The sequence below is a fragment of the Lepidochelys kempii genome, chromosome 12, assembly GCF_965140285.1.
Source record: "Lepidochelys kempii isolate rLepKem1 chromosome 12, rLepKem1.hap1, whole genome shotgun sequence".
Taxonomy (NCBI): domain Eukaryota; kingdom Metazoa; phylum Chordata; order Testudines; family Cheloniidae; genus Lepidochelys; species Lepidochelys kempii.
This window is the reverse complement of record NC_136391.1, coordinates 14896612-14924469: the sequence shown is the minus strand read 5'-3', so window position 1 is coordinate 14924469 and position 27858 is coordinate 14896612. Positions and strand designations below refer to the sequence as shown.

The following is a 27858-nucleotide window of genomic DNA, read 5'->3' as shown; positions in this document are numbered from 1 at the left end:
TTCCTATGCAGAAGAAAAATGCTACTTACCCCCCCCCCCCCTTTTTTAGTAGTTTACATTTAACACAGTACTCTACTGTATTTGTTTTTTTTGGTCTCTGCTACTGCCTGATTCCATACTTCCGGTTCCAAATGAGGTGTGTGGTTGACTGGTTAGTTTGTAACTCTTGGGTTCTACTGTAAATGGAAGTCCCAGCCAAAGAGTTTACAATCTACAAAATTGCACAAGTGTTTGCAGTAGAGTGTAAGCGATTACCTGTAACACTGCTACCAAAATTTCACCTCACTTCCTCAGTAGAACTCAACATGATCATTTTATAACAAAGAATAATATTTTAAAGTAAACAATCTTATGAGAACAGGCCTCAAAAGGATATTTAAAAAATAATTTTCCTCATTCTTGGAAATATTTTTTTGAGAATTAATTTGTCACAAACTATCACTTCATATTTTTTAAAAGATACATGTTTGGGCTTTTCATATACCATACTAAACATACTTCAGAAAATCTTTAATAATAAACTATTGCACTTTACTTTTCTTATACTATTGTACTTCATTAAAATCCTTGCTGATTAAATTGTAATTAGTTGTAAAGAAACTTGCTGACAAAACAGCTTCTGCTATGTTAACTGTTTTTAAAACCAATTTCTCCCTGTGTCATACATACAAATGGTTTATTCAATACAGATGTTGCATTATTTGAACAAAAAAATTATACACGGCACAATCCAATTAGTGTCACCACTATGCACAAGCTCCTTCAAAAAAAATAGTCCTTTGTAAAGTTGCCGCCCTTGACATATAGGAGGCTTGTTTTCTAAGCTAGCTGTTCAAGAAGACTCAAGTAAAGAAAAGCTGTAGATCATTCTTCAGAAAGACAACGTACTGCAAGAGCTAGTGATGGTACAAACCGTAATTTTTATTCTAATTTTGGATTTTCACTGTTCCTCATGAAGCCTGTATTAGTAAAGTGCAATGGCTTGAAAAAGGTTTCAGTGATATCAGAATTCATGCCTCTTTGGAGGAAAGGGAATCTCAGATGGAACATTCTTGGTCCCCGGAGGACAGGGGGGACATTTTGCACTATGCTCTGGTTCCCCACAGAAGTTGCCTGTAAAGTGTTGAAATGTTGACGGGTCTGTTTACCATTTTGGGCAAGTAACAGTTCAGTAAATTTGTCAGCTATCCAGGAGGATCACTGAACTATAATGGTGATAAAATGGCAATCCAGAAAGAGGTGATAAGGGGAGAGATCACAGATCCTTATTTGGATTGTCTCCCATCTCATGGCCTTTAGACTGAGTTGTCTGGGACACGTGGGGAACCCTATGCTTATATGCATAACCATGACCAAGCAGCAATAGTGGGTTACAGCCAACTTAAAACTCATATTTCTCTTTGAAAATGCACACTGCTGCATATGTCTTTAGGCATTCAGCTTATTACCAGGGATCCTCAGCCACCAAAAGGAAACAGAGTTTTCCTTTCATTCACTACTGTACAGCCAGACTAAAGGCTCCCCATGACCCAGGCTACTGCTGTCTCTTCTCTAACTCTATTAAAATATAGGATAAACTCATTTTAAACCCATAAGATACAAGATATTTCAGCCAAAAATGTCAAACTCTGGCATCCAAATATGGATTTTTGGTGCCTAAATTTAGGCACCCAAATTTGAAATTTTTGACCAACAAGAGCATCTGTATGGAATAAATACACTGTATTTCAATAAAAATGTAAATGTTAAATAATGCAGCAAATTTTGTTCAGTTCTAATACGATAACTCACTTAAGCACCAGCCTGTGGTTGGGTTTTTTGTTTGTTTGTTTGTTTTAAAAGCACCATGAGAATTATGGCTGCTATACAGACTTCCTTATTCTCTCTGACAAAAAGTTCCATAAATATTTTCAGTTCAAGGCACATAACCTACTCAATAACTGGAAAAAGTTTATTTAGGAAAAAAAAAAACATATAGCCTACATCCAAAATTACTGTCTATCAGCAGAACCATAAAAGGGAGCAAGACAGAAGCAGAATGTGTAACAGCTGGTCTCTTTCAACTTTTTATAATTTTTTTACAACTCTTTTATGGTGAATTTTTTAGTGCCCAGAAATATAACAGGCCTGGACTAGAAAGAGGCATACTGCAGTCTCTCATACAATTCTACCAATTAGAGATGGGTCTCCTCCTTGAGAACTACCATCAGTCCTAACACACAGAGGGGCAGGTTATGTACTTTGATTACCCAACTACCTTCACAACTGTATAGAAAATTTATGAAGTACTGGCCCAATCCTGAAAAGCATTTAAGCACATACTTCACTTTAAATTTGTAACTAATCGTATTGAAGTCAATGAGATCCAGCATGGACCAGATAAGGCACTGATCTAAGTTCTTAGTTCTATGCCTGGTTATGCTGGTGACCTTGGACAAATCACTTCACATTTCTGTGCCTCTGTTTCGCCGATTGCTCTTCAGCTATTTATTTTGTAAGCTCTTTGGAGCATACTATGTGCTTGTACAGTGCCTAGCAAAATAGAATCCTAATCTAGAAATATCTAGAAGCTACTATAATACAAACAATACTTGGACTATTCTTGTACTTGAAGTTAAACTTGTGCTTAAATACATTGCAGGAGGGGCCTATCTGATTTCCAAACGAAGAGTCTTCAAAATCAAGGTGCTACCCCTTGGAAATAATTACCAGAACACTGAGTAACCAACAGTGTGACATTAAGCTTGAGAGTAGCAACTTTTAGAGGCTGTTCTGGTGGAAGAAATCAAGTTAGCCTTCTTGTGTACTGCATACCTGCAGGTACACAGGTTTAGGTTGTGACATTTATACCAGAGTTCTGTTTAGGGGTAGGCAGAGTCACCTGGCCTCCAGAAGAGTGACAGAGAGATTGTCTGTTAGGTGGAGGGTGGGAGAGGTATGTTAGAGTGAGAATTCTGCTCCAATGATTATCTCTAGCGTATTTACCCAACATCAGTGCTTGTGTTGAAATTTTTAGACATCATAACTCAACAATTAATTTGCAGTGGCTGACTCATGAATCGTCAACTACACTTTTTAATCACACTGGCAATATTTTCATAGAAACTGTGTTTATGCAGTGATATGTTCCAACAGGAAAACATTTTATTTGTAACATCACACAATTTTTTTCCATAGCAACTCAATGGTCACAGGTAATGTCATTGGCACATTACAAGAGGAATATGAATACAGATTGTAACAATGAGGCAGAGTGGTCAAGTGGACAGGGAACTCAGCTGGGAGTCTGAAGACCTGGGGTAAAATCCTGGCCACACTGAAGTCAATGGGAGATTTACCATTGACTTCAATGGTGCGAGGATTTCACCCTTGAGTTCTATGCTTTCAATTCATCCCAGTGACTAAAACAGTTTATTTTGCCTAAGCATATCTGCAAAAATAATAATAAATAATAATCCTTAAAAAACTGAACTTAATAAGAGAACTTGAAATGATGCATAGATTTTAAGGCCAGAAGAACCCATTTTGATTGTGTAGTCTAACCTTCCTTTGTGAACTCTGTTTTTAAGGGGGTGGGGAGTATATTTTCCATGCAAGAGAATAACTACAGAAGATAGGTGAGCTATTGAGTATAGGTAGAAGTCAAACCTAACTTACTATAGAACAGGAGCCTCCCTTCTAGGAACTCAATCACAGACTGCACTTCTGTTTTTGAAACACCTGCACAGTATGCTATTGCTTTCCAGACTGATCTAACGGGAAATGATACCCATCAATCCCAATAACATCACTAGGAACTGTGAGTGCATGCGTCTGCTCAAGATCAGGCCCTTAACATGCAAAGATTTATCTGTAACAACTCACACAATGTAGATCTTTACAAGTTCTCCTCTAGTTATAAAAATGTCTTCTGCTATAGGTTGAAGCTTGGCCTACTAGTCTTTACCAAAACTGTGTTAACAAGCACAGAGAAATAGAACTTCCATTAGGTTTTCCAAAAATCTTACAGGTCAAGAAGTTAGTTACTTCTAATGTTCGTGGGATATGTGCACTAATCTCCTTTCCTGCCTGCAATAAAAATTTATTCAGTATCTGATTTTAGATGTGAACTTTATGTGCATGTGCACCAACTGAGTTTACACAACAAACTTCAGGTTTTGGAGCTATTCATGATTTTGGATGTAACAAGCACTGTATCAATAAGAAATTACACAGTAGATTGTAGTGGCTCCAACATAAGTACACAATGTGTATAATACAATAAAAATGTTAATGAATAAATACATTTATGTCAAGTAAATGACAAACGTTTTCAAAATTAGTTGGTGTACCAAACAACAATGCATGTTTACTAGGCATTTTAGCATTTCTGAAGCCTTTAACAGCATTCAAAGCTTGACACTCATGTTATCTTCATTCATGTTTTCTTTTAATATTAACGATTAACAAAGTAGCATGCTAATAGCCTCCGTGTTGTATTCAGTGAGACCATGCGCAATGTGTGAGTCATGTACATTTCCCGGGAAGTCTGTTCTACATCTCCCAGTGAAAGCATATCTGTGTTTTGAATAGCAAGGCAGCTCACAAAATAGCACTCTCAAGCTTCAACATTGCAGCAATTGAAATTAGAATTATTAATTGAAGAGGAATAGAAAAGTATACTTGTGATATCCACTTGTCTGTCATTTTTTCATGTGAGTTTCTCCATACTCAGATACTGTTCCATCCATTTATTCTGATCCCAAATTATGTCTCCCCTGAAGTGATCTCTGTGTTTCCTCAAACTTTAACTAGGCATTCGCAAAGGATTCTAGAACTAGAGTTAACATAAGTTAACACATTGTGCAGCACCCTTTCTTTCCCCAACATTTCATATAGTACCTCACAAAAGGCCCCAGAGGTTGGGCAAACACAGCACTAGGAAAAACACAGTGTGAAAGGGACCTTTATGTACATGTGAGAGGGCCCAGTGCTAATAGCTCAATGTGCTATTGACACATCCCAGTGCAAACAGCTAAGTCTTTTTCAAAATAGCATGAGTCACAGTGTCATTCTTAACTTCACATTTTCCATCTTTTGGTAATTTGTGAAACAAACTGTCTTGATATTATTTAAAGACATACTTTGTAAATAAATTGACCCACTGGGGAACAACTACTTCTTCTGACTAGCAACATCTGTTGTGAAATCCACAAAACCACAAGAAAGGTGTGAAAAACAAATACAGTAAGCACGACTGCAACTTCTTTGACAATATCCAAATCAAAATGGTTATTCCCTTTTAAAGTTAGCAGCTGAGGTACATAAACCTCTAGCTAACCCTCCACTTTGTAATAATCCTTTATTTAGCAACTTGATAAAACTGATCTGAAATAATCTGAAAGAATAGAATGAACGAATTATTAGAATAATCTCTTTCTTTCCCCCACAACAGAGATGCACTGTCTGGAAGCATCATTTCCATCAGAACTCTGCTATAACATAACACTGGGAGCAGAAGTCGGTCCAGCCCCTGAAAAACTTCACAAGTGCTGGCCCTGGATAGAAATCTCACTCTGCTACTATGGACTCAAAGAAGCTGTCCATTGTTCCCGACATGTGGGGGAAAAGCAGCGCATCTTAAAGTTATATTTAATAAAAAAAACTGCACAAGATCCTTTGCCCAGATGAAAATACTTGGTTCCTTAGTAATTCTCTTGTGACCAATGAAACGCTACAAGCGGTAACATGATGTAGCTGTTCAAAGTGTAACACATTTGTGTTTACAGATGTAAATGCAATATTACAAAGCTGTGCCTTTCAGACTGGGGGCGGGGGGGAACAGAAATATTCTCACAGAGCAAAAATCACAGTGGCTCTCTCCATCAATGCATGCCGGGGGAAAAGGGAGCATTTAAACTTTTAAAGGACATTGTGTCCCATTTTGCAGTTTCGAAATGTAAGTTTTAACCTGCTGGATCAGTACTTAAAATTCCCACCTCCTGAAATGCTCCCCAGCATGCACCAAAATCTAATACATACAGAATAAGCAATATAACAGCAACCTGAAGAAGAACAGAAATGATCACCTTGTTGTAGCTGTAGTAGCCCAAACACTGGGCAAAGTCCAGATTGGAAGGGTCTCCTGGAAGAGAGCTGCCAGCTGCAGCTGGGTAAAATCTTACATCCATGCTGGGGGTGGTTTTGGTCCAAGAAGTGCACTTCGAGAAAAGCGCTGGGAGGTTATAATAGATCCACCTTCAGTGCCCTTCCCTGGATCTGTGCTTCAGGGAAAGGACCAAGTTGCTGGAGCTAGCGAGGGAGCCGACTTTTCCTTTGAGGCGAGGGGGACGAACAAGGGAAGGGACCGAGGGAGGGCAGAGCCAGAGAGAGAAGAAAGAGGCGGTGGGGAAAGTGCAGGTAAACAAGGGAAAGGGAGGAGAGGGGAGCAGCCCAGGTAGGGGTCTCTCTCTGCCGGGGTGGGGGAGGCAGGACGGGCTGGGTTTTTTGTTTGTTTGTTTGTTTGGAAAAGCTCAGGGCCAAGCCACAGGGTTTGCCTCTGCCTTCAGGAGCAGCTGTACACAAAGAAGCCACGCGCCCGGCACGGAGACGGCAGCGGCTCTCCCCGCTGCGCCCTGCCTGCCCCAGGAGGGTGCTGCTGAGCTCTGCCCGGGGCTCGCTGGCCGGAGGGGGAACAAAGGGCTGCCCCGCTGCCGGGGCGCGGGGGGGGGGAGGAAACAGGGTCCCGCTCACCCCTCTGCCCGCCGCCAATCCAGCCGCCCCGCGCTTGGCTGCAAGGCAAGCGGGAGAGAAAGAGCTGCCCGGCCCCGCTGTCCGGGAGGGGGGTGAAACCAGGCTGGGGGGAGGGGGGGGGGCTCCCCGGCTACACCGAGCGGAGTTCAAAGTGCTGGAGAAGCAGGGGAGCCGCCGCCGCTGCTACTGGCACCGCTCCCCAGGAGGAATGAATCCGCGAAGCGGGTGGAAACAAGGGACCGGGGGGCCCCTCCCCGCGCCCGCGCTCCCACCCCTCCCACGGCGAGCAGCTGGCGCTCCCTGCGCACCGGCTGCCTGCCAGCGCTCCGACACGCCGAGCCCGGCGCGCGCTCGCCGGGCATGCCCCCCTGCGCACGCCCAGCCGGACTACAGCACACCGCGCGCGCGCGCGCGCACCCGGGGGGGAGGGGGGGGGGGCAGGGCAGTGCGCGCGCCCTGGGGGCACACAGCCACCTGCGCCCCCACCGTTCCGTCCAGAGCAGGGACCCAGCCACAGAGTGCACAGCAGACGTGCCCAGAGGACACTGCCCATCGGCACATGCAGTGCATAGGCAGTGCCACGCAAGGTTTGCACAGATCTACGCCCCCCCGGTGCACAGAGAATGGAGTGCATGCACATACCCCCCATCCCATCCCACGTGTGGAGCGAATAGAGGAAGCCCGGTGCTCGCACAGTCACATATACACTGTACAGCACACGCCCCATCTGCCCTCACAGTCACAACTACAATGCACAGTGCTTAAAGCTACAGTTGAAGTGTTATATAAATGCCTAAAATGTTAACAATGCGCCCACAAACCCGCAGTGCCCAGGGTGCATGCTGTGAACGCAAAGTGCATAGAGACTGCACACACACAGCTGCACATGCGAGTGTACATAACCTACTCAACCTAAACATAATGCAAAGTTCATGCAAAGTGTACAATGCATGCATACACACATAGTGAACAGTTTGTACATATATACACACACCTACCCCCTCCCCATTTCTCTGATCCATCCTCCACTTTCTCCATATCTATTCCTCAGTTTCTCTTAATCCACATGCGCATATCTCCCTGCCCCTTTGAGTCCTTCCTGCTCCTCCATTTCCCCCCCCTTGTTTTTCCACTTTCATAGTTGCCTCTTATTCATTCATGGCTCTAGGACTCCCTGACTTCAGTTTCCCTAGCAAGATCTACTCCTTCTTTCCTTCCTCCTCAACACTTTCCATATCTTGTATCTAGAGAAACAAGACCATTATTCACTTGAAAAAATTCTAATAATTTTCTGTAGTATTTCCTTTAGTTTGTTTTCATTCGACAAACTTTCTTTCCTTTTTATTTATTTTTGGTCTTGTTTTGTATTCAAAAGGTATTCCAATAACTGGATGTAACCGGACCTTTCAATTCCTGTCCTATTTTCTTGAAAGATTCTAGGTGAGTAACTTCCACCGCTGCATTTTTTTTAAATTGCAGCTTGTTTTGTAATGTACTTTATTGATTCATAGTGATATCTTGCTAGCTGAACCTGGAAGTAGAAGAAAGAAAAAGATTCTTATAGCATAATATCAGACTAAGGCTTTAAAACATAATAGCCTGCCCACAAAAGCTAGCGCTCTCTCTCTCTCAAATTCTTTGGAAGCCAATGTGAAAGGGAGAACAGTAATCCAAATATGTTTACTCAACCACAGTCACCACATTATTGGATCTGCTGTCACAATAGAGATGTATGGAGGCTTTTGTATCCCAAAAATGTTAGCTGCAGAACTTTTAAACAAGACCCTGTATGGTAGCACTCATATTTCTGTACAGTTGTTGTAGGAGGGGACATGTCTTGTACATCTGGTCATTTTATCCTTCATAAAACCAGATAACAGAAAAATAAAGGGTTCTTGTGATCCCAGACTGTGAAGGAGCCAGGGACCAAGGAAAGATGGATCTCTGGATCCAAAAGAAGGCTGCAGCTCCTCCTCTCCACTTCAGCAGTTAGGAAGCTGAGGCAGCCTCTCTTTTAGCCTAGGTCCACCCTAACACCAAACTGCAAAACCCACCACCCATAGAAACTGGCAAGATGTGTGGCCAAAGGTCCTCATCCTCTTGAGAAGAGAGGATATTCCTATACATTTTGCAGTTCTTGACATGGTATTGTTTTCATAAGGTTTTTAATTTAATTAAAAAATAAGCAGAGGATTTCAGCACAAAATATATGTTATACAGAGGAGTGCCTAGGTCATTTTTAAAACATGGTCATTTTGAAAGGCTCCACAGAAAGAGGTGGCTATAGACTTTAGGGTCCAACAGGCTAGTGTCTAATCTTCTAACTTACAAGAAAATTTAGATAAGTTCAATTTTATTGCACTTCCATGGGTCTGAGGAAATGAGGGAGAGATATCTGTGTGGCTGAGTCCTGAACTACAGCTATAGGAGATATCCATACAACTGGAACCCTGGCCCACCAATTAAAGTCCATTGCACAGTCCAAACTGACAAGCTTCCCCATTATATCATTTCATAACCAAATGTAGGCAGGTCTTATATATGTATGCGTATGTACATGTGTGTGTGAGCAAGAAGATGATCCATTTTTCATTGTATAGGCAGATTGGGCTGTAAACAGTAAATGAAATTACCAGCACCAATCAAAATGTGTCCTAAATTAATTTTTGCACACACCTGAAAGACACACAGGATTTTAAAAAGGGGACATTGTCCCAGTTGTGCTCTTATCAGTTTAATATTGGTTACATCCTGTGGCTCGATTCACTCCTGCTAGCACAGGGAAATCCAAATGACAGCACCCATGATTCCTTCTCATAGAGTCCACGTAAGAGGAAAACTTTTAAGCTCCATCTGGGATGCCGCGGGAATCAGCATGTCACCCCAACAACCTTTCCATAGACTCCCCTCAGCCAGAGCCATCAACATGTTGACTGCAGACATCCCAGTAGAGGGGAGGTAATGGTTGCCTTGAGCTACTGCAACCTCCCAGTTGAAAGACTTCAGTGCTGAGATCCCTGCACCTTATTCTACACTGATCCCAGAGAGGCATGGCATGAGGCAAAAAAAAGTTGTCTAGCCCAAAAACAAGCTTCTGAATCCAAAAATCGAACATGGCATGGAGGTGCATCTTTACTTACCTATTACATGTATAAGTAAGGCCATACACCTTTTATATGAGCACACAAGTGCCTTAACAGAGCAACAAGATATGCTCATCCAAATACTGTAATCAGCTTCTGGTTCAGTCAGTGTATGCCAACTTCAAACCTCCAACGAATCAAAACTAACAGCATACTTTGATGCTAGAAGCAAACAATGGTTGAAATGTGCATGGTGTGTATACAGTGCAGTCATAGGCAACATGTACCATGTAGCAAAAATATTTACACTCATGAGACAAATAAGTCATTTGCCAAATGAAAAAAATAGCAGAAGTGCAGAGCCTATTCCAGAATTCATACAGCCCTTCAGAATGTAAAATGTTCTTGGAGATCTCATCTACAAACAACATTGACAGAAAAATGATAGGTAGACAGGGATGGCAACTCAATTTCTAGAGGAGAGAAGAATTTTGAATGAGGCTTAACAAGTGCAAGCACCAAAATCTGTCTATTCACTTGGAGGCTATACTCCTAGAAGACATTTATGCAAGGTAGGAAAAGTCGCTTCTTAGCTGTGACTCCACACATTATTTATGACAAGCAGCTTTTCTGAGAGACTATCACAAATCTGAGGGCAACTCCCTAAGTGCCTTATTCTGCTTTTATACGATTTTTATGAAGCCAGTGTATAGGCATATTTCCACTGAATACAGTGGGACTTGCATAACTAAGGTGAGCATGATTTGTCCCCAGGAGTCTAATTGTGGCGAGAGTTGACTGAAAAATGTCCAATGGAACAGGTCTATTTCAACTAAATTTTTTTTATAAATTATAATACAATATTTTTAAAAAGTGAAAATTACAACAAAATGTTTTGATTTTATTGAAATAAAACATTTCAATTGATTTGAAAGAAAAAAAATGTTCAAAAATTTTGTTTCACAGGAAATTTAGAAAATATGGCTTTTTGCACAGAATAAAAATTCCAGTTTTCAATCATTTCTAGTTAGTCACAGGATGTAAGTATGAATTTCTAGTGACAGTGATAATTGATCAAGTGAGAGCAAAGGACCATTTTAAGGTGAAAGGAATGGAAACTAGGATGCATGCTTATTACCTTTCTTTTAGAACAAAGCATTATGTTTGTATGAGATATTGTTCCATGGAGAATTTAACAATTTTGAAAATAAAACAGGTATGTAAGGGGTTTATTTTCTCAACATCTCTTCAAGTTCTTGAGATAAATTGAATAATTCCTGCTACACTTTTAATGGCTACATACACAGCCAAACCATATTGATCTCATTGGTTTATCTAAGGACAGAATGTGGTCCCCAGCATTTCTATCATTTTATATATTTAATCTTAAAGAGGCCCAGTAAATTTCAGTCTGGTTATTCACTTTCATATCCTCTAACAGATCCATTACTTTGAAATTCTACTTTCTTTTTTCTTTCAGAGCAGTTGTATTTATGAATTATTGGTCATTTTAAGTGCATGTTCCATTCTCTTCATGGTGTAATAAAGTAAGCATCTTTCTGCAGAAAATGGAATACTCTTGCCAAGGATTTCCTTTGAAACCCACCAGCCTTGAATTTGAAGAAACTTTTTGAAATGTACCCTTTTGGTAGTAGTATAATCTAAATCTAGTAATGCCAACAATTATTAAGTCTGAGGTATCACATAAGATATGACTCTGTTCCATCCTCAGCTAAACTTTCTTCTGAATTGTCATCATCATCACAAATCAATTAGCCATAAAGAACACTCAGACTCCTGGTCTATGGAAAGCACAGAAAATGTATTTAAATGAATCAGTAACAGATATATTACAAAAATATGCACATATAAATTCACTCCCGCCTAAAAAAACGGTATCTTTGACTTAAATCTGTAAACCCTCATGTTCCAAGTCCAGTTGGTTTTGTTACATCGCTGGCAAGTATGTTTTCCATGCAGTAGTAGACGTGGGGAAGCAGTATGTCTAGAATCAGAGAAAAGCACAGAAAATCAGGACTGTTCATCGGCTATATCCGGTGACCTTTTTATTATTCTCTGTGAGACTTTCTACAAGTCATTTAACCTCTGCTCCTCAGTTTCTCCTTTTGTAAAATGGATACAATACTGTGAGATGCGAGCATTATCCTTCTTTTTCAATCACAGAAATTGTGATACAGAGGTTAAGGTGACTTAACCAAGGACACAATGAGTTAATAGTGGAGCCAGGATTATAGTAGACCTCAAGAGTTCCTAGTTCTATCCTATGCACAATCCAAAAGAGTAGTCCATGCCATCTGTCTAGCATTTACACACTTACAACCTTAGCCATGGTCTACACTAGGACTTTAGGTCGAATTTATAAGCATTAAATCGATGTAAACCTGCACCCGTCCACACGATGAAGCCCTTTATTTCGACTTAAAGAGCTCTTAAAATCGATTTCCTTACTCCACCCCTGACAAGTGGATTAGCGCTTAAATTGGCCTTGCCGGCTCGAATTTGGGGTACTGTGGACACAATTCGACGGTATTGGCCTCCGGGAGCTATCCCAGAGTGCTCCATTTTGACCGCTCTGGACAGCACTCTCAACTCAGATGCACTGGCCAGGTAGACAGGAAAAGAACTGCGAACTTTTGAATCTCATTTCCTGTTTGGCCAGCGTGGCAAGCTGCAGGTGACCATGCAGAACTCATCAGCAGAGGTGACCATGATGGAGTCCCAGAATCGCAAAAGAGCTCCAGCATGGACCGAACAGGAGGTATGGGATCTGATCGCTGTATGGGGAGAGGAATCCGTGCTATCAGAACTCCGTTCCAGTTTTCGAAATGCCAAAACCTTTGTCAAAATCTCCCAGGGCATGAAGAACAGAGGCCATAACAGGGACCCGAAGCAGTGCCGCATGAAACTGAAGGAGCTGAGGCAAGCCTACCAGAAAACCAGAGAGGCGAACGGCCGCTCCGGGTCAGAGCCCCAAACATGCCGCTTCTATGATGAGCTGCATGCCATTTTAGGGGGTTCAGCCGCCACTACCCCAGCCGTGTTGTTTGACTCCTTCAATGGAGATGGAGGCAATACGGAAGCAGGTTTTGGGGACGAAGAAGATGATGATGAGGAGGAGGTTGTAGATAGCTCACAGCAAGCAAGCGGAGAAACCTGTTTTCCCGACAGCCAGGAACTGTTTCTCACCCTGGACCTGGAGCCAGTACCCCCCGAACCCACCCAGTAATCAGAACTTCAATACAGTATTGTGCAAATACAGCAACTTGAATGAACCATTCCACTGGTGATTTCCGTCTGATGTTACAATCACCACACTGGGAGAAGGGAGAGAAAAAAAGAGAGGAAAAATTAGGGTGGGGAAAAGAGGATGAGGAAAGTGAAGAGGAAGGGGAGAAGAAATAGGGCAGAGAGAGTGGTTTTGACTGTAATAAGGCTGTAACTCACAGGAGTGTTGTTAAGAGATGATTTCTTTGCCTCACTCTCATGATATGGGACAGAGTTACAAAAGACTGATACCCCCATCACATGATAGGTGTTATTATCCATTGTTTTTGGCTGTTAGAGAGGCTACTGTTAGACTGACTTATCTCTGATTCTCCATCTTACTTGGAAGAAGATGGCGATTCAGGTGAGTGATCAAGCTCTGATGTTGTCCTTCAAGGGAGGGTATCACAGTCCCATCAACCATCAAACAATTCACAGAGCAGCAAGAGAGGAACAGGGAGTACAAGATGTAAAAAACGGCAAGAGAAGGACAGCACCAAGGTGAGCTACTAACTAACCTGCTTAGGGCCTAAGCCCATTGAAGTCAGTGGAAAGACTCCTTCCTGTTGATTGCAATGGGCTTTGGATCAGACATATAATCTACTTATCAAGAACATAAGGTTGCCACCTCCAAAATGAAGACAACACGGCTATTGGCCTCCCCTCCACCACCAGCCTGACCCTCCCCTTCCCCTCTTAGGTGTCCTACCACCATCAGCCTGACCCTTTTCTGCCCTCCTCATGCAGATGGCTGTGCAGGTGCGGGAGGCTGGGGGTGGTTCAAGGCCTTGCTGCACTCTGAGTCCGAGCCCGTGTCCAACTGGGGATGAAGGTGGCTCTGGTCCCCTGTCAAATACACAAGCAGCCAGCAGGGAAGGTGGCCCCACAACCAACTCCCCACCCCCATTTCTCTTACTGAGTTGGAGGCTACAGAGTCTGGCTGATCCCGGAGCATGCTGGGAAGGAGGGGAAGGCAGCCCAATCCTCCAAGGGAGGCTCAGCTCTGAAAAGGATAAGCTCATGGGAAGTCTCTGCTGAGCATTTCTTCCCTGTCACTCTCAGGGTGGGGGAGCAGGAAAAGGGCAAAAAAAACCCTGGCAGTTCTTCCCCAGCCAGGCCGGTTAAAAACCAGCCAGATGGCAATCTTACCAGAACAACAGCTGAGAATCAATAATATTTTGATTCATCCCATGAAATAACAGTTATCATGCTGACTTTTGAGTTGATATGATTAACAGCATTTTAATTCATCACAGTTTATCTTAATCATGGCCATGCCACTTTCTCATCAGATCTTAGGGTCAGCTGGCACTTCTAAATGAAACTGATGACAGGAAGTAGGCTCCCTCCTTCCAAAACAATGAGTCTGATAAGAGACCATTTTTACCATTAACATGAATTTGAATCAGATATTCATTGATATCGATGCTTCTTCTCAACACAATTGTCCCAGGTACAGTGGGCACCATTAAACACTCAACATTCACCGCCCAGGGTGTTGCAGTAAACATGGTATTTTATTATGGAGGCAGAGTGGCCCAGGAGCCAGGACAGGTGGGTTCTAATCATGGGTTTGTTGCTAGTCTACAGTTTGATCTGGAACAAGTCAGTTAACCTCTATTTGCTTCAGTATCCACATCTGTAAATTGGGACTAATGATACTTACAATCCAGTTGACATCTACGAATGAAAAAGGTCATACAAGAGCCAAGTGTTGTTATTATTATAACACTTTACTTAAAATACACAATATTGTGATACTGTAATTGCTTCAGAGGCAAAAGTGACGTATGTGGTTAGTGGAAATTCCATTTCTTATGGTCTTTGCCAAAATCAGGAAGTGTAGAAGTTTGTGAAACTGGAAAAAAAATCAAAGTTATTGATTGTTTTCAAATTTCTAAAAATGTTTATTTTAATTTTTGTGTGGAAGGATCATGTTTGTTTTTATTTGTCTGAATTATTTCATCATCTCAGCTCACATCTGACATTTCTAACCATGTTAAGGCAGAAAAATATTATTTCAAGTTATTTACCGTCTTTGGAGCACAGACTGCTACTGGTATTTTATAGTAAAAAGTTTCCTACTTCTTTAAAACTCTGTTCCATACACCTTCAAAATTAACCTATCTGTAATATAATAAAGTATAAAATTACTTTTTGGCAGAGTGAATATTCTGTTGCTATTGTCTACATACTGTCTTATGTACGGTACTCTGCCATACCAGCATATATTTTTTGTGGGATAAGGACCACAGGACTGACCTCAGAGCTGAAAACAAAACAACAACAACAAAAATTAGAAACTAATGTAAAAATTAACTTATTCAAGAAAGCAAATGACTGGAATGGCTAATTTGATTATGGTTACTTGGATTAATATTAAAGGTCTCAATAATGTTGTAAAGGCTTTAACTGAAATTAAGGAAGTGTAGCCCAATAGGTAGCCCCTTCTTGAAGGAGGCACATTTTAAAGTGGACAAAATGCTTCTTTTAGAGTCAGTTGGTTTTGTCATGCATATTTTTTCTTCTGCATCAATTAAAAATTAGGGTGTGGGTGTGCTATTCATTTATGTATGCCCAGGTATGGAATATAATCTATATAAATTGTTGAAAGAAAAGAGAGACAGGTCTCTTTAAAAAAAATCTACTTTTTAAATGAAATTAAATGAGAAATATGTTTATCAAGAGGAACATATATGTTCCTAATAAAGGGCAGACCAAATTCTTCTTGAACTTCTTTAATATTCTACACAAGTTTAAAAAAGGAGTACTTATCATTGGCAGGTACTTTAATTGTACTCTAGAACCAAAAGTTGATTATTGAAAGAATTATTTTACTTAAATTCACTTATAAAGTCTTAGAGACAGCTGGTGAACTTTACATCTGAATTACAAAGTCTACACTTTTTTCTCCTGCCTGCATGAAATATACTCACGTACACTTTCCATTATACATTTTCATGCAATTAGTTGAAAGACACATCACATGGTTTGATCATGTCCCACTCTTACTCATCCTAAGAAACTAGTTTGGTAAACCTACCTTTAATTCAGTTGTATCATGGAGACGTTCTAATGAATTTCCAAGAAATTAAAGACCAGTTTGGATCTGCAACACTACCCTTCTACCAACATTTACAGCTCCGATACTATATTTGTCATAAAACTAGTAAACAGCATTTTAAGAGAAAGGTCACTAGCTATACAGGAACTGGTTTAGAATTGTACCATCTCACAAACAGACAAACATTTGAGCAAAATATATAAAGGGGATAGAGGAAGAGATAGAGGAAAAAATCTTAGAGAAATACTCATTAAGGAATGATCGTCTGCCATGTGTACCTGTAATGGAGTCTTAGGTGATTCCTCCCTCAGAAGGTGGGAGGATCTGACCATGCCCAATTATCTATACTGGGTGATTTCAAAACAGGCCCCACTTTCAAGGGGTGGGGCTCTGCCCTTTGTGAGCCTTTTTAAGTCTCTCTGGATGGGGAATCAAAATGAAAGTCACAAATTCTAATGTATTCGGGGATACTTCCACCCTGTGGCCCCAGCAAAGAGGGGAGTGGCAAGTATACAATGTTGCTAACTATCCAGCACCACCTTAGGAGGGCTTGGAAAAAGTCCTCTGGAAGGGCCTCTGAGTCAGGCTCAGCCTTTCTGTCTTACCCTGGGAATTTGCTGCACTCTCGTCAGGGTTGGGGTGAAGGTCTCCTGGCTAGGAGTTCCCTCCACAGCTTCAGGAGTCACCGTTGCTGTCTGCTGTTCAGGGCAATCCTGCTCCATACTCTCCCCTGCTTATTGTAGTTTCCTCCCTTTCATTCAAGATTGACAGGCCTGGAGAGATGTGGCTAGCCCTACCACCAGGGCCTCTCTGTCACCTTCCTGGTCCATGTGAGGTCTATGCACGCCTTCACAGTACCATTCTAAAGGAATAATGTTTTATTAAGAGGTTGTATTAATGGTATCTTGCTCCAACACAGTTTAAAAAAAATTATAAAAACCACCAGTGACCAGTGCTCGAGAAGATGTGAAAATATAAGATTTATTCATATCTGGTGAGACTGCCCACAAGCACAATTTTATTGGGGCAGGACTGGAGTAAAATCTAGTCAATAATTGGAAGTGGTCTTCTTAAGGACTCAGTAGTTATCCTTTTAGGTCTCCTAATTAATGACGTAGCCTTCTGAGATTATAAATCTTTAATAACTCCTTTATTAGTAGTAGCATGGTTCTTATTAGCTGGGAATTAGACAAAGAAAACACTTTACTCTGTAAGTACTTGCTACAATTGAGTTTGGGACATAGCATAATGGAGTTATTAGTGCATCAAATTAAAAAGTGAACAAAGTATGCAAAAGCAAATAGCAAGATACCCAGTTTCTTTTTATTGAATTTTCCGATAAGATATATTCATCTGCAAATCTGAAACACTTCTTTTTTTTTTTTTTTTTTTTGAGAATTAAATGAGATGTTGCTTGTGAAAATTTCCAGTGAAAAGGACTCTCTAAGATAGCAAGAAATACAGAAGACAAACATGATTCATCCCTCCTTGGAAAAATAAATAAAAAGAAAATAGGACTTAAAACTGTGTTAATAGAATATAACAAAGAAGTGTGCTTCAGCAAAGATTAACTTTATAACTTTTTATAATGGAAAATATCACATTGACTCATGTATTACAGAAATACTATAAGAACGTGTTGTTTTACTTTATATACCATCTTTTTGTTTTGTGTTTGTATAGTGCCTAGCACAATTGGGTTCTGGTCCATGGCTGGAGCTCCTAGATCAGGGATGGGTAAACTTTTTGGCCCGAGAGCCACATCAGGGTTGCAAAACGGTATGGAAGGCCGGGTAGGGAAGGCTGTGCCTCATCAAGCAGCCTGGCCCCCACCCCCTATCCGCCCCCTCCCTCTTCCCGCCCCCTAACTGCCCCCCTCAGAACCTCTGACCCATCCAACCCGCCCTGCTCCTTGTCCCCTGACCACCCCCTCCTGGGACCCACCTCCCCTAACCGCCCCCCCGGGAACCCACCCCCATCCAACCCCCCCTGCTCCCTGTCCCCTGACTGCCCCGACCCCTATCCACACCCCCATCCCCTGACAGGCCCCCTGTGACTCCCAACCCATCCAACCCCCCCCACTCCTTGTCCCCTGACCGCCCCCTCCCAGGACCCCACTCCCTACCCAATCCCCCCTGCTCTCTGTCTCCTGACTGCCCCCGCAAACCTCCACCCCATCCAACCACTCCCTGTCCCCTGACTGCCCCCCGGGGCCTCCAGCCCCTCAACCAAACCCCCTCCCCCCACCCCCTTACCATGCTGCTCAGAGCGGCAGGACAGGCTTATTGGAAAGCCTGGAAGGTAGGCGGGCACAAGCCATGCTGCCCATGTGGCGGCATAACTATGGGGGAGGGGAGACAGTGGGGGAGGGGCCGGGGCTAGCCTGCCTGGCCGGTAGCTCAGGGCCAGGCAGGACGGTCCCGTGGGCCAGATGTGGCCTGCAGGCCGTAGTTTGCCCACCTCTGTCCTAGGTGCTTCCACAATATAAGTAAGAGATAATAAGACCTAATTTGAAAAATGTTTAAAGTTAAGCATGAGCTTAGGGGTCTTTTAATAGAGAGTGACTTAAGCATGTGCTTAAGTGCTTTTCTGACTTGGGGCCCCATTTCCTAAAAGGGCAATCTAGGGACCCACACAGCACTCGAATATAATCTTTTAAACACATTGTTGTACCTTCAAGAACAAGGCCTGTTTTTTTAAAGAGTAACTTTATTAACTCTAATTCTTACTGATGCTGGAAACCAGATCCCAGCTCATGCCAAGGTCCCCGAGCTCACTGAACACTTACTACTCCTGGGGGAATTCTGCACCACTACACAGTGCAGAATTTGTGCAGAATTAATGATCCCTGCAGAATTCTATTTTTTCCCCGCAGAATTCGTGATTTCAACCAAAATGCTTCCTTTTGGTGGAAATCACAAATTTCAGCCCTGTGCATGGCGGGCTCTGGGTGTCTGGGCTGTTAGCCCCACACATGGTGGGGTTGACAGCGGGAGCCCCAGCTTAGTGACATTTCTTGAATCTTTTTCGTTGTCTGTGTTGTTACAGACATACTTACTGACAGGTATATATTACCAAAATAATTGTAACTAGCAGGATTATATTGTGACAAATAAAAATGCAGAATTTTAAAATATTGTGCACAGAATTTTTTACATAAGTAACTTACAAATGTATAGCTGGAAACCGGTCTGGCTCACCTGTGTTAATGTGTGTTAGCATTATCAAAATAGATATTAGAGTCGTAACAATGTATTTAGACTTTATGGAATGCTTGTAGGATGCTGCATGTATTATTTCTACTGTATCCCACATTACAGGGGAAGGCTTCAATGTTTGCTCTGTAACTATAAAAATGTTTATTAAAACTGTAAATTCCCTGTAGTCAGGAGAGAAACATTACCAAGTGTGAAATATTAGTTTACGCCAGGAGGTGTTATCTTTTGCCAGTCAAGTAGGACTGTTGAATCCAAATGTGCCATTATGGAACAAAGAATTGTTGATTTCTCCCTCCCACCTGTCGCAGGTAGGTACACCCCGTCACGGATGCTGGGTCACATATGAGGAGGAGAAAGGGGAAAAAACCTGTATAACAGCTGGTTAGGTCCCTCGTTCGTGACCCTAATTATCAAATGTGGCAGCGGGGCCCTGTGGCCAGAGTCAATAGAGTAACCCACCTCTGTAGGATTGTGTGGCCTATTGGCCCACTGGGGAAGTGGGCGCCACTTGGGGGGGTGACACCCAGGGTAGGGGGACTTGGCCCCTCCCCACTCCTCAAAGTCCCAGCCCTGGCAGTGGTAGGGGTGCCCACCACCAAGTCAGTGGGGATCCTCCCAAAACGTGCTGACCAGTTCCCCAGTTCACTCCCTGGAGAAGAGTCTTAGTCCCTGGGCTGCTTCCGACCCTTTCCCCCTCGGCGATGCTCCACGGTTCCCCCGGGTCTCTGGGGTCCTCAGGTGGCGTAGCTCCTGCCAGCGCAATCTCTTCTCCAGGCTTGTCAGGCAGTCTGGAGTCCATCTGGAGCGCTGCGTGCCGTGGCTCTGTACTCGGAGCTTGTAGCAGCTCTCTGGAGAGTGCCTGCAGTCTGCATCCTCCCCTTCCAGCAGCCTTCCCAGACTGGATTGGGCTGCTTCACTTTATATTCTGCCTCCAGGCTAAGCATGCCCAGCAGAGTTGGAGGGGTGGGGCTTCCTCAGTCTGCAAAGCTAACCCTTTCGGGGCTGGCGCGGGGCAGGTACACCATGTCATACCACCCACAAAAAGGTTGCCTACAGGCACGCTCATCCCATCAGCTTTTACTTGAGGTAGGGGATAAAATCCCTGACCAGAAGGAATTGAGGTCTCTTTATGCCAGTGGCGGGCAACCTGCAGCCCATCAGGGTATTCTGCTGGCGGGCCGCAAGACAGTTTGTTTACATTGACCGTCCGCAAGCACAGCCACCCGCAGCTCCCAGTGGCTGCGGTTCACTGTTCCCAGCCAATGGGAGCTGCGGGAAGCTGCGCAGGCCACAGGGATGTGCTGGCTGCCGCCTCCCACAGCTCCCATGGGCCAGGAATGGCAAACCGCAGCCACTGGGAGCTGCCTGCCAGCAAATTACCCTGACGGGCCACAGGTTGCCCACCTCTTCGTTATGCTGTCTGAACTCTGAGGGGCAAAGATTCATAGACATAAGCAAGAAATCCCCAAGCTGCTTGGCTTGAGTTAGCCCGAAGGACATAAAAGTTTGCTTATTACAGAAGCTTCTGTTATCTTTTGAACTTAACATTATACCTTATTTGTGTGTATGCTTACCCGCTTTAATCTTGTAAATAGCTCTTATTTCTTTTCTTAATTAAAAAAGCTTTAGTTAGCTTATTACAGGATTGGCTACAGGATTGAGATCTGAGTACAATTGATCTGGGGTAAGTGACTGGTCCTTTGGAATACTGTTGTGATTTTTAGTCTTTAGTGTCCATCTATCACAGTGGTTCTTAAACTTTTGTACTGGTGACCCCTTTCACATAGAAAGCCTCTGAGTGCGACCCCTCCTTATAAATTCAAAAACACTTTTAATATATTTAACACCATTATAAATGCTGGAGGCAAAGCGTGTTTTGGGGGTGGAGGCTGACAGCTCACGACCCCCCCCATGAAAGAACCTGTTGACCCCCTGAGGAGTCCCGACCCCCAGTTTGAGAACCCCGATCTATCACATAGTCCAACTTGCTGGGTGGCAAGATAGTCTGGAATATTTACGGGGACTGTCTGTGACTCCATGGTAAGACTGTTATAGAGCTTTAGGTGTTCACACTTGTTACTGGGTTACTAATTATAGAACATACCACCAGTTTGGGGTTTCTGCCCTTCGATGGTTGGGAGCCACTCCAGACAGAGTGACACTGATTTTTTCTGCTGCTTCAGAAGGCTGGGTCTTCCACCCTCTGGAGCTGAAGGCAGATTTCACCCAGTGCTCTCAGACTCTGCAAATTCACATTTAGTCAAGCGCCACACTCTGTTCTTAAAGGGCTGCCCCCACTACCACGCACATGTAACACTGAACAATACAGCCAAGAGCAAAAGCAAACCAATTAAATATGTTTTGAAAAATCCTCCAGGTTCACTGCTAAATACAATGCTCTACAATAAAAAACTATTTCAGTGACATTGACTCTTACAGCAGCCTAAGTAATCAACGAAGAATTTTCCATGTGGTTTACACCTTGCCTTTTAAAATGAAGTGACTAAAACGAAAAAAGTGTTTGTTTATCCTGTCTAGGTTGATTTGTAAAACATATTCTTTTCCTTTCTCTTTCCCCAGCCCCTCTTCCTACCTCAGCCTGCCCTCTTCCCACACACAGTTTCCTAAGCTTGCAGAGGGCTTCACCACAGAGCCCAGGGACAGGGAGATGATGCTCCCATTCCTAGTGGAAATTGGATATCCTTGGAAAAAGAGCCCTTTTTTCATCCACTGAGAGTACAATCTGGGACCCAGTTCTGAATGCCATCAACTGCCTCTAAAATCAATGGGAGTTGACAGCCCACAGTATGTCTCAAGAAATGCTCCGTACCTTATGTATAGGTAAGGATTTTATATCTGCAAAAAGCAGCTTCTAATTTAAACATTCACTGCATTTTCATATGCACATGAGCCCATTTAGAGACTGAGCATAGGATAGCTGAACATTTGGCTCAAAACAGATAAACCAGACATTTTAATTTTCAACAAGTTCCCTTTAATTCATTGGCAGTTAATTTCAGAGTAAAAATATATCAATAAGACTTGTTTGTGCCTTTCAGTCACAAGTCCAAGCTTTTTGTTATTATATTATTTTTAGTGCATGCAGTTACTTACCATCAAAAAGATTCTCTGATAAAGTTCTCCTCTCGAGAAATATTCTTTTTGTAGACCCAGCCAGTGGAAAAATAGTATTCATTTGTAATACCCATCGAAGCAGGGCTGGGGAATCAGAATCAGCTGAAAAGAACTTGTTTCATTAATACACACTGTGATTATATTTGAAATGTTAAATTTGATCAAATATCAACACAGCATTCAGAGTGAAATAATCTCTCTTAATTTACATGAACCTGCCTGTGCCAAACAGAAGTGTGTTTGCTTTCAAGCAGGTGCACATCCTGCTATGACTAAATCTCTAACTCATCAAACCACTTTACCAGTGTGGGACGTGCCCTCTTTTCTGGAACAGCTTCAAGCTTTCCCCCCAGCATTTCAGCCACCTGTTTACTGAGTTCATACTCCAAAGGAGATGCATGCAATTAGAAACAAGGAAGTGAAAATAAATGACCTTGTTTGTTATTTATAACAAAGGGACTCAGCAAAATTAATGCAGTGAAGCCTGACCTTCTGACCTGAAAGAAAGAATCACCTCATTCCTTTGTACTAGACTCACAATGCTCCAGCACCAGGCATTGTTTTGCAGCTTTGCCTCTTTTGATGACCTTAAAGGAATATATTCTAAATATTAAATGTTTCACAAGGTAGATTGGGACATTTTCATTAAAAAGCATGTTCAAACAAAGGCAAGTGAGCTGTGATGAAAATTGTGATATTTCCTTGTTTAAAGTGTACAGGTAAATTATGTGTATGTGTTCTCTACTAGTACTATTACAGGTTTTCCCATTGAAAAAATAAATATGCAATGCCAGGTACTAAGAGCTGTGGAATATATCCTTCAGTACTCAGAACTGCTCAAGAAGGAAGTTGTTAAATACACAACTTGGTAAAGAAAACATATTTTTGTGTAAGTTGTTTGCTTCACATGTATCAAATCATCATATGACATGCAATATACCCCTACTACTAATAGTGACAATGGCTTTCTTTTTCATTTGTACTTTTTGTGTTATCTTGTACATTGATTTGAACTAGAAATTCCTTCTTTTTACAAGGCCTATTCTCTGGCATTTAAATGTTTTATTGGGTTATTTTTATGAATTTAAGTGACTTCCAATGTGCACATTGATCCAGAATGGGGTGTCCAGTGGTAATGGAAGGCAAGGTGTTAGAATCTCTTTATGTAATGAGATTGCAGTCTTTTTTTATGGGAGTTCTCACAAAAAGAACATGATGTAATTACAAGGCCAGTTCTAGTTCTTAACTTGTGACTCTCCAAAACAAGGCTGTTACTAGTAAAGTAAGTCAGAATAATTATAGAAAATGAAAGGCTAAAATATTTTGATGTCTCTTACTGCAAGTACCTCCTGCAAAAGGTATTGCTTGGCAAAGCGTTCTCTAAAACTTTCTTTTTTTTTTCACCCAGCTGATGTGGGTTACTGCAGGGCCCTCCACATGTATTAAGGCCTTAGTTCTCCAAGTTTTTTTGCTTGAGTGGACCCCTGTGTCCACTTTACCCCTTCGACTTTAGTGGGGAAAAGGTGTCCACGCTATGTGGAGTAAGTTGCAGGATCAGGGTTACATCTCTCTAGGGTGACCATATGTTCCATTTTGGCTGGGACAGTCCCTTTTTTAAGTCCTGTCCCAGCCATCTCGACTTTTCTGGCAAAAGTGGGTATCTGTCCCGTTTGTTCTTGTCAGTTGGCAAGAGAAAACAGGACAAATGCCCTCTTTTGTCAAAAACCTGGGGTGCAGTGCAGAGAAATGTGTGTGTGTGTGGGGGAGACATGCAGTGATGCCACCCCTACGCAGGGGAGAGGCAGGACTGGGGGCGGGGGAGACGCAGGCAGAGATCGGGTGAGCAGTGACCTAAGCCATGCGTGGGGAGGCAGGCAGGGCTTGGGCAAGCTGCTCATGCCAGCCCTGGGGCGGGGGGGTAGGTGGTCGGGCCAGCAGCTTGGGCCAGTCCCACACTGTGTCCTGTTTTTCCCTTTGGGAAATATGGGAACCCTACGTCTTGCCATACCACTTAAGGATAGTGGAGTGCGGGTGGAATGTGGATGAAGCTAAAAAGGAGTGCCAGTGAGAGAGCCCCTGCCTAAACCTCAAATAGGTCAGCACACAAGAGATAGCAAAGGTGGGACCCTTATTAACATGGATCTAGTGCTCTTACTGAACCACACAAGTGACATGCAGCGTCTGCAGCTGTTGGAGTAGTGGGGGTGGGGCTCTCTGCCCATCCACCCCTCCCACCCATTCTTCATACTCACAAAGAGAGGGGGGAAATGGCTTTATATGAGTGAAGTGACTTACGCCCCTTGAGAATACAGAGCTGAGTAATGACTTGTTCCTAGGCTAAAAACATTAAGATACTTTAACAAAGAAAAACCTGAAGATGCATTTTACAGTAAAAGATTGAGCTGAACTTGAGCTGTTTTGCTGAATCAGAGCCTGAAACAAATATTTTATTTTGAATAATTTTTGGATCGAGTCACAAGTTGTACATTGTTAAATTCAAAATTGGTGTTGTGCAGGATTCTTTGATTTCTGTTCCTTTACTGGGTGAGTATAGCTAACTGGGTGCTATTACAAATTGTCAAGTTTACAAGTTCAGAATTTATTCTATGTGAAGTAGGGATTTACAATGAGCCTAAGAGAATTAGATACACAAGTCCAATTCAAATTCAATAGGAGTCAGAGGCCTAACTCCCCTAGGCTCCTGTGAAAATCCAACCTTGCTGCATAGAAAAATGTTAGTGGTCTGGCTGGATTTAATTTAAATATTCAAAAAAGTCTGGTTCCTCGTGCTAGAACAGGAAGAAGCATGTTGTTACATAGCCAGATATTCCACAGGCATACAGTGACCCTCTGGCTGCATAACCCTCTCAGTTCTGAGCTTGAAAGTTCCACACCCATATCAACTATTGACTTTGAAGTGCACCATTAAAAGGGAACAGTGCTGTCCAAATTGCTGTCCTTGGTGAGAAATGAAACCAAAGTTCCCTTCATTCCAACTCCAATTCCCATCCAATGGGAACAGAAAGAATCCCCTGAGACGTTTTGAAAAGAATAGAGGATAATGCTGGTGTCCTGGCTAACATTCCCTATCTCAGTAAGACATCTTCTAATGGCCCAGGCTGCGCGTGAGCTATTGCTGAGCACATAATGACTTTGCAATGAACCACTAAGCCAGTCATTGCTCTGTACTGAACAGCCACAACTGTAACTCACTGCTTCATAAAGTGTTTTGCCATTCCTTGAGTGTGAAAGGTGTGTGACAGGGTCAGGCCAGATGGCTACAGGAGAGTGATAGAAGGCAGATATATTAGCCCCAGGTTAAGTAGGTCCCTTTTCCCTGGGTAAGGTAACAGGGAAGGTTCCAGAACAATCAGGAACTTTCTGGAAACAATTAAGGCAGACAGGCTGATTAGAACACATGCAGCCAATCAAGAAGCTGCCAGAATCAATTAAGACAGGCAGGCTAATCAGGGCACCTGGGTTTAAAAAGGAGCTCACTTCAGTTTGTGGTGTGCGTGCGAAGAGGTGGGAGCAAGAGGTACAAAAAGTTGAGAGTGAGAAGGCATACTACTGGAAGACTGAGAAGTACAAGCATTATCAGTCATCAGGAGGCAGGTCTTGTGGTGAGAATAAAGAAGGTGATGGGAGGAGGCCATGGGGAAGTAGCCCGGGGAGTTGTAGCAGTCACACAGCTGTTACAGGAGCCACTGTAGCCAGCTGCAATCCACAGGGCCCTGGGCTGGAACCCGGAGTAGAGGGCGGGCCCGGGTTTCCCCCATCCCTCCATCCCCCCCAACTCCCTACTTGATACCGGAGGAGTTGATCTGGACTGTGGGTTCACGAAAACGGCCAAACTAAGGGCTGCCGTGAATCTCCGAGGTGAGCAAATCCGCCAATAAGCACAAGACCCACCAAGGTAGAGGAGGAACTTTGTCATAGGTGCTTTACAAAAATCAAGCTCTATTCTACTCTATAGATTAAAAAAAAACCTTTATATTATACTCTGACTTGTAATGCTCTCTTGTTCTCTGCAACCTTTGAGATAAGGCTTCTATGACAATTATTTATTCTTTCTGAGTATTAGCAATTGTTATAGCAAAATCAATTGTTATAGAAAATTCACTACATACATTGGAGCTGTGGTGGTCCCTTTGACAGAGAAACCAATGTGGATCTGTTGAGCAAAGAGGGTCCACACCAGGGATGGGTATCACTTTATAGTGCAGACAACTACATGGGGACAGATGGGACCATGGCAAAAGATCCATTTCTTTCCTTCTGTGGTGTGATAGCACACTAGAACTAACTCAGCCATTAGCCTAAAATGGACTTTGCAGAGTGTCCGTAGCAATGATCCACAAATTGGAGGGAGAAATCCTCACACCGTCTCCTTCAGAGATATCCAGTGTACAGCTTGCTACTCAGGTGGGCTCTGGGTCCCTGGATTTGAACCAATATGGGATCCTCATTGTTTTGCAAGTATCAGGAGGGAAGGAGACCATTTATTTGAGTGAATATATTGAAGCAGATCCTCATCAAGGAACATTCCTGATATGGTTTTAGGTCTATGGGTTGTTGTTTTTTAGGGCAACAAATTCATTTCATTTTATAAAGCATAGATACTGGAAGCACTCATCCATAGCTTTGGGTGTCCCTTCCAATATTTCAAACACAGAACAATCAATAATTGCTCTGAGCTGCGTAATCTACTGCTGATCATCTGTACATTTATAATTCACTCTCACTCTATAACTTGGTTTTGCTGCATTAACAAACAACTCCTCTCCCCGCTCCCCACCAGCCCTCATCTTGTCCCCTGCTCAAAAGCCTGAGAAATAAGTGATCTGAGTTCTGGCAGACCACGAAGGCCTCTGCTGACAGCTCTCTCTTTTCTATATTGAGGGCACTCCAGCTTGAGTACCTCCACTGATTCTAGTTGAGGAGTATGGTACATGGAGAGAGGTAGTCTTGCAGGTAACCTGGATCCAACTAATTTAGGGCTTTACAGGTCACACATAGTGTCATGAATTCTACCGGGAAGTGCACAGTGGGACTTGGTCTGAAGTAGTGGTGGTATGGGTTCTCACTGGAAAGGCTGATATTAGCAAGCAGGCCACATTCCTAATTAATCTCAGCTTCTGAATGATCTCACATTATAGCTTCAAGTAGAGTACGTTACAGTAGTCTTTAATTATGGTACCTAAGGGAACCCTTCCAATTCTGTGATGAGGACAAGGAGTTTGTTTGCCTTCTGTCCTGGAATGAAATGTGTCGCTCTCTTTTTTGTTCCAACTATTTTAGTACTTCTTTTTCACTAAGAACTATTCTACAGGAGAGAATG

General features: G+C 42.7%; 1 protein-coding gene across 4 annotated transcripts in view; it reads right to left on the bottom strand.

Moving 5' to 3' along the window:
• Window positions 1-22758, bottom strand: part of TOX3 (TOX high mobility group box family member 3) — a 101909-nt gene extending 79151 nt beyond the window's left edge. For 2 of the 4 annotated variants that reach the window (XM_073307643.2, XM_073307644.2), the window contains exon 1: window positions 6069-7052. In XM_073307643.2, the coding sequence (XP_073163744.1) occupies window positions 6069-6170 (102 nt within the window). In that variant the 5' untranslated portion in view covers window positions 6171-7052. Of the gene's footprint in view, window positions 1-6068; window positions 7053-22496 lie in introns of those variants that run through there. The other 2 variants (XM_073307646.2, XM_073307645.2) reach the window with 2 other exon arrangements.
• Between the last annotated feature and the right edge of the window lie 5100 nt (window positions 22759-27858).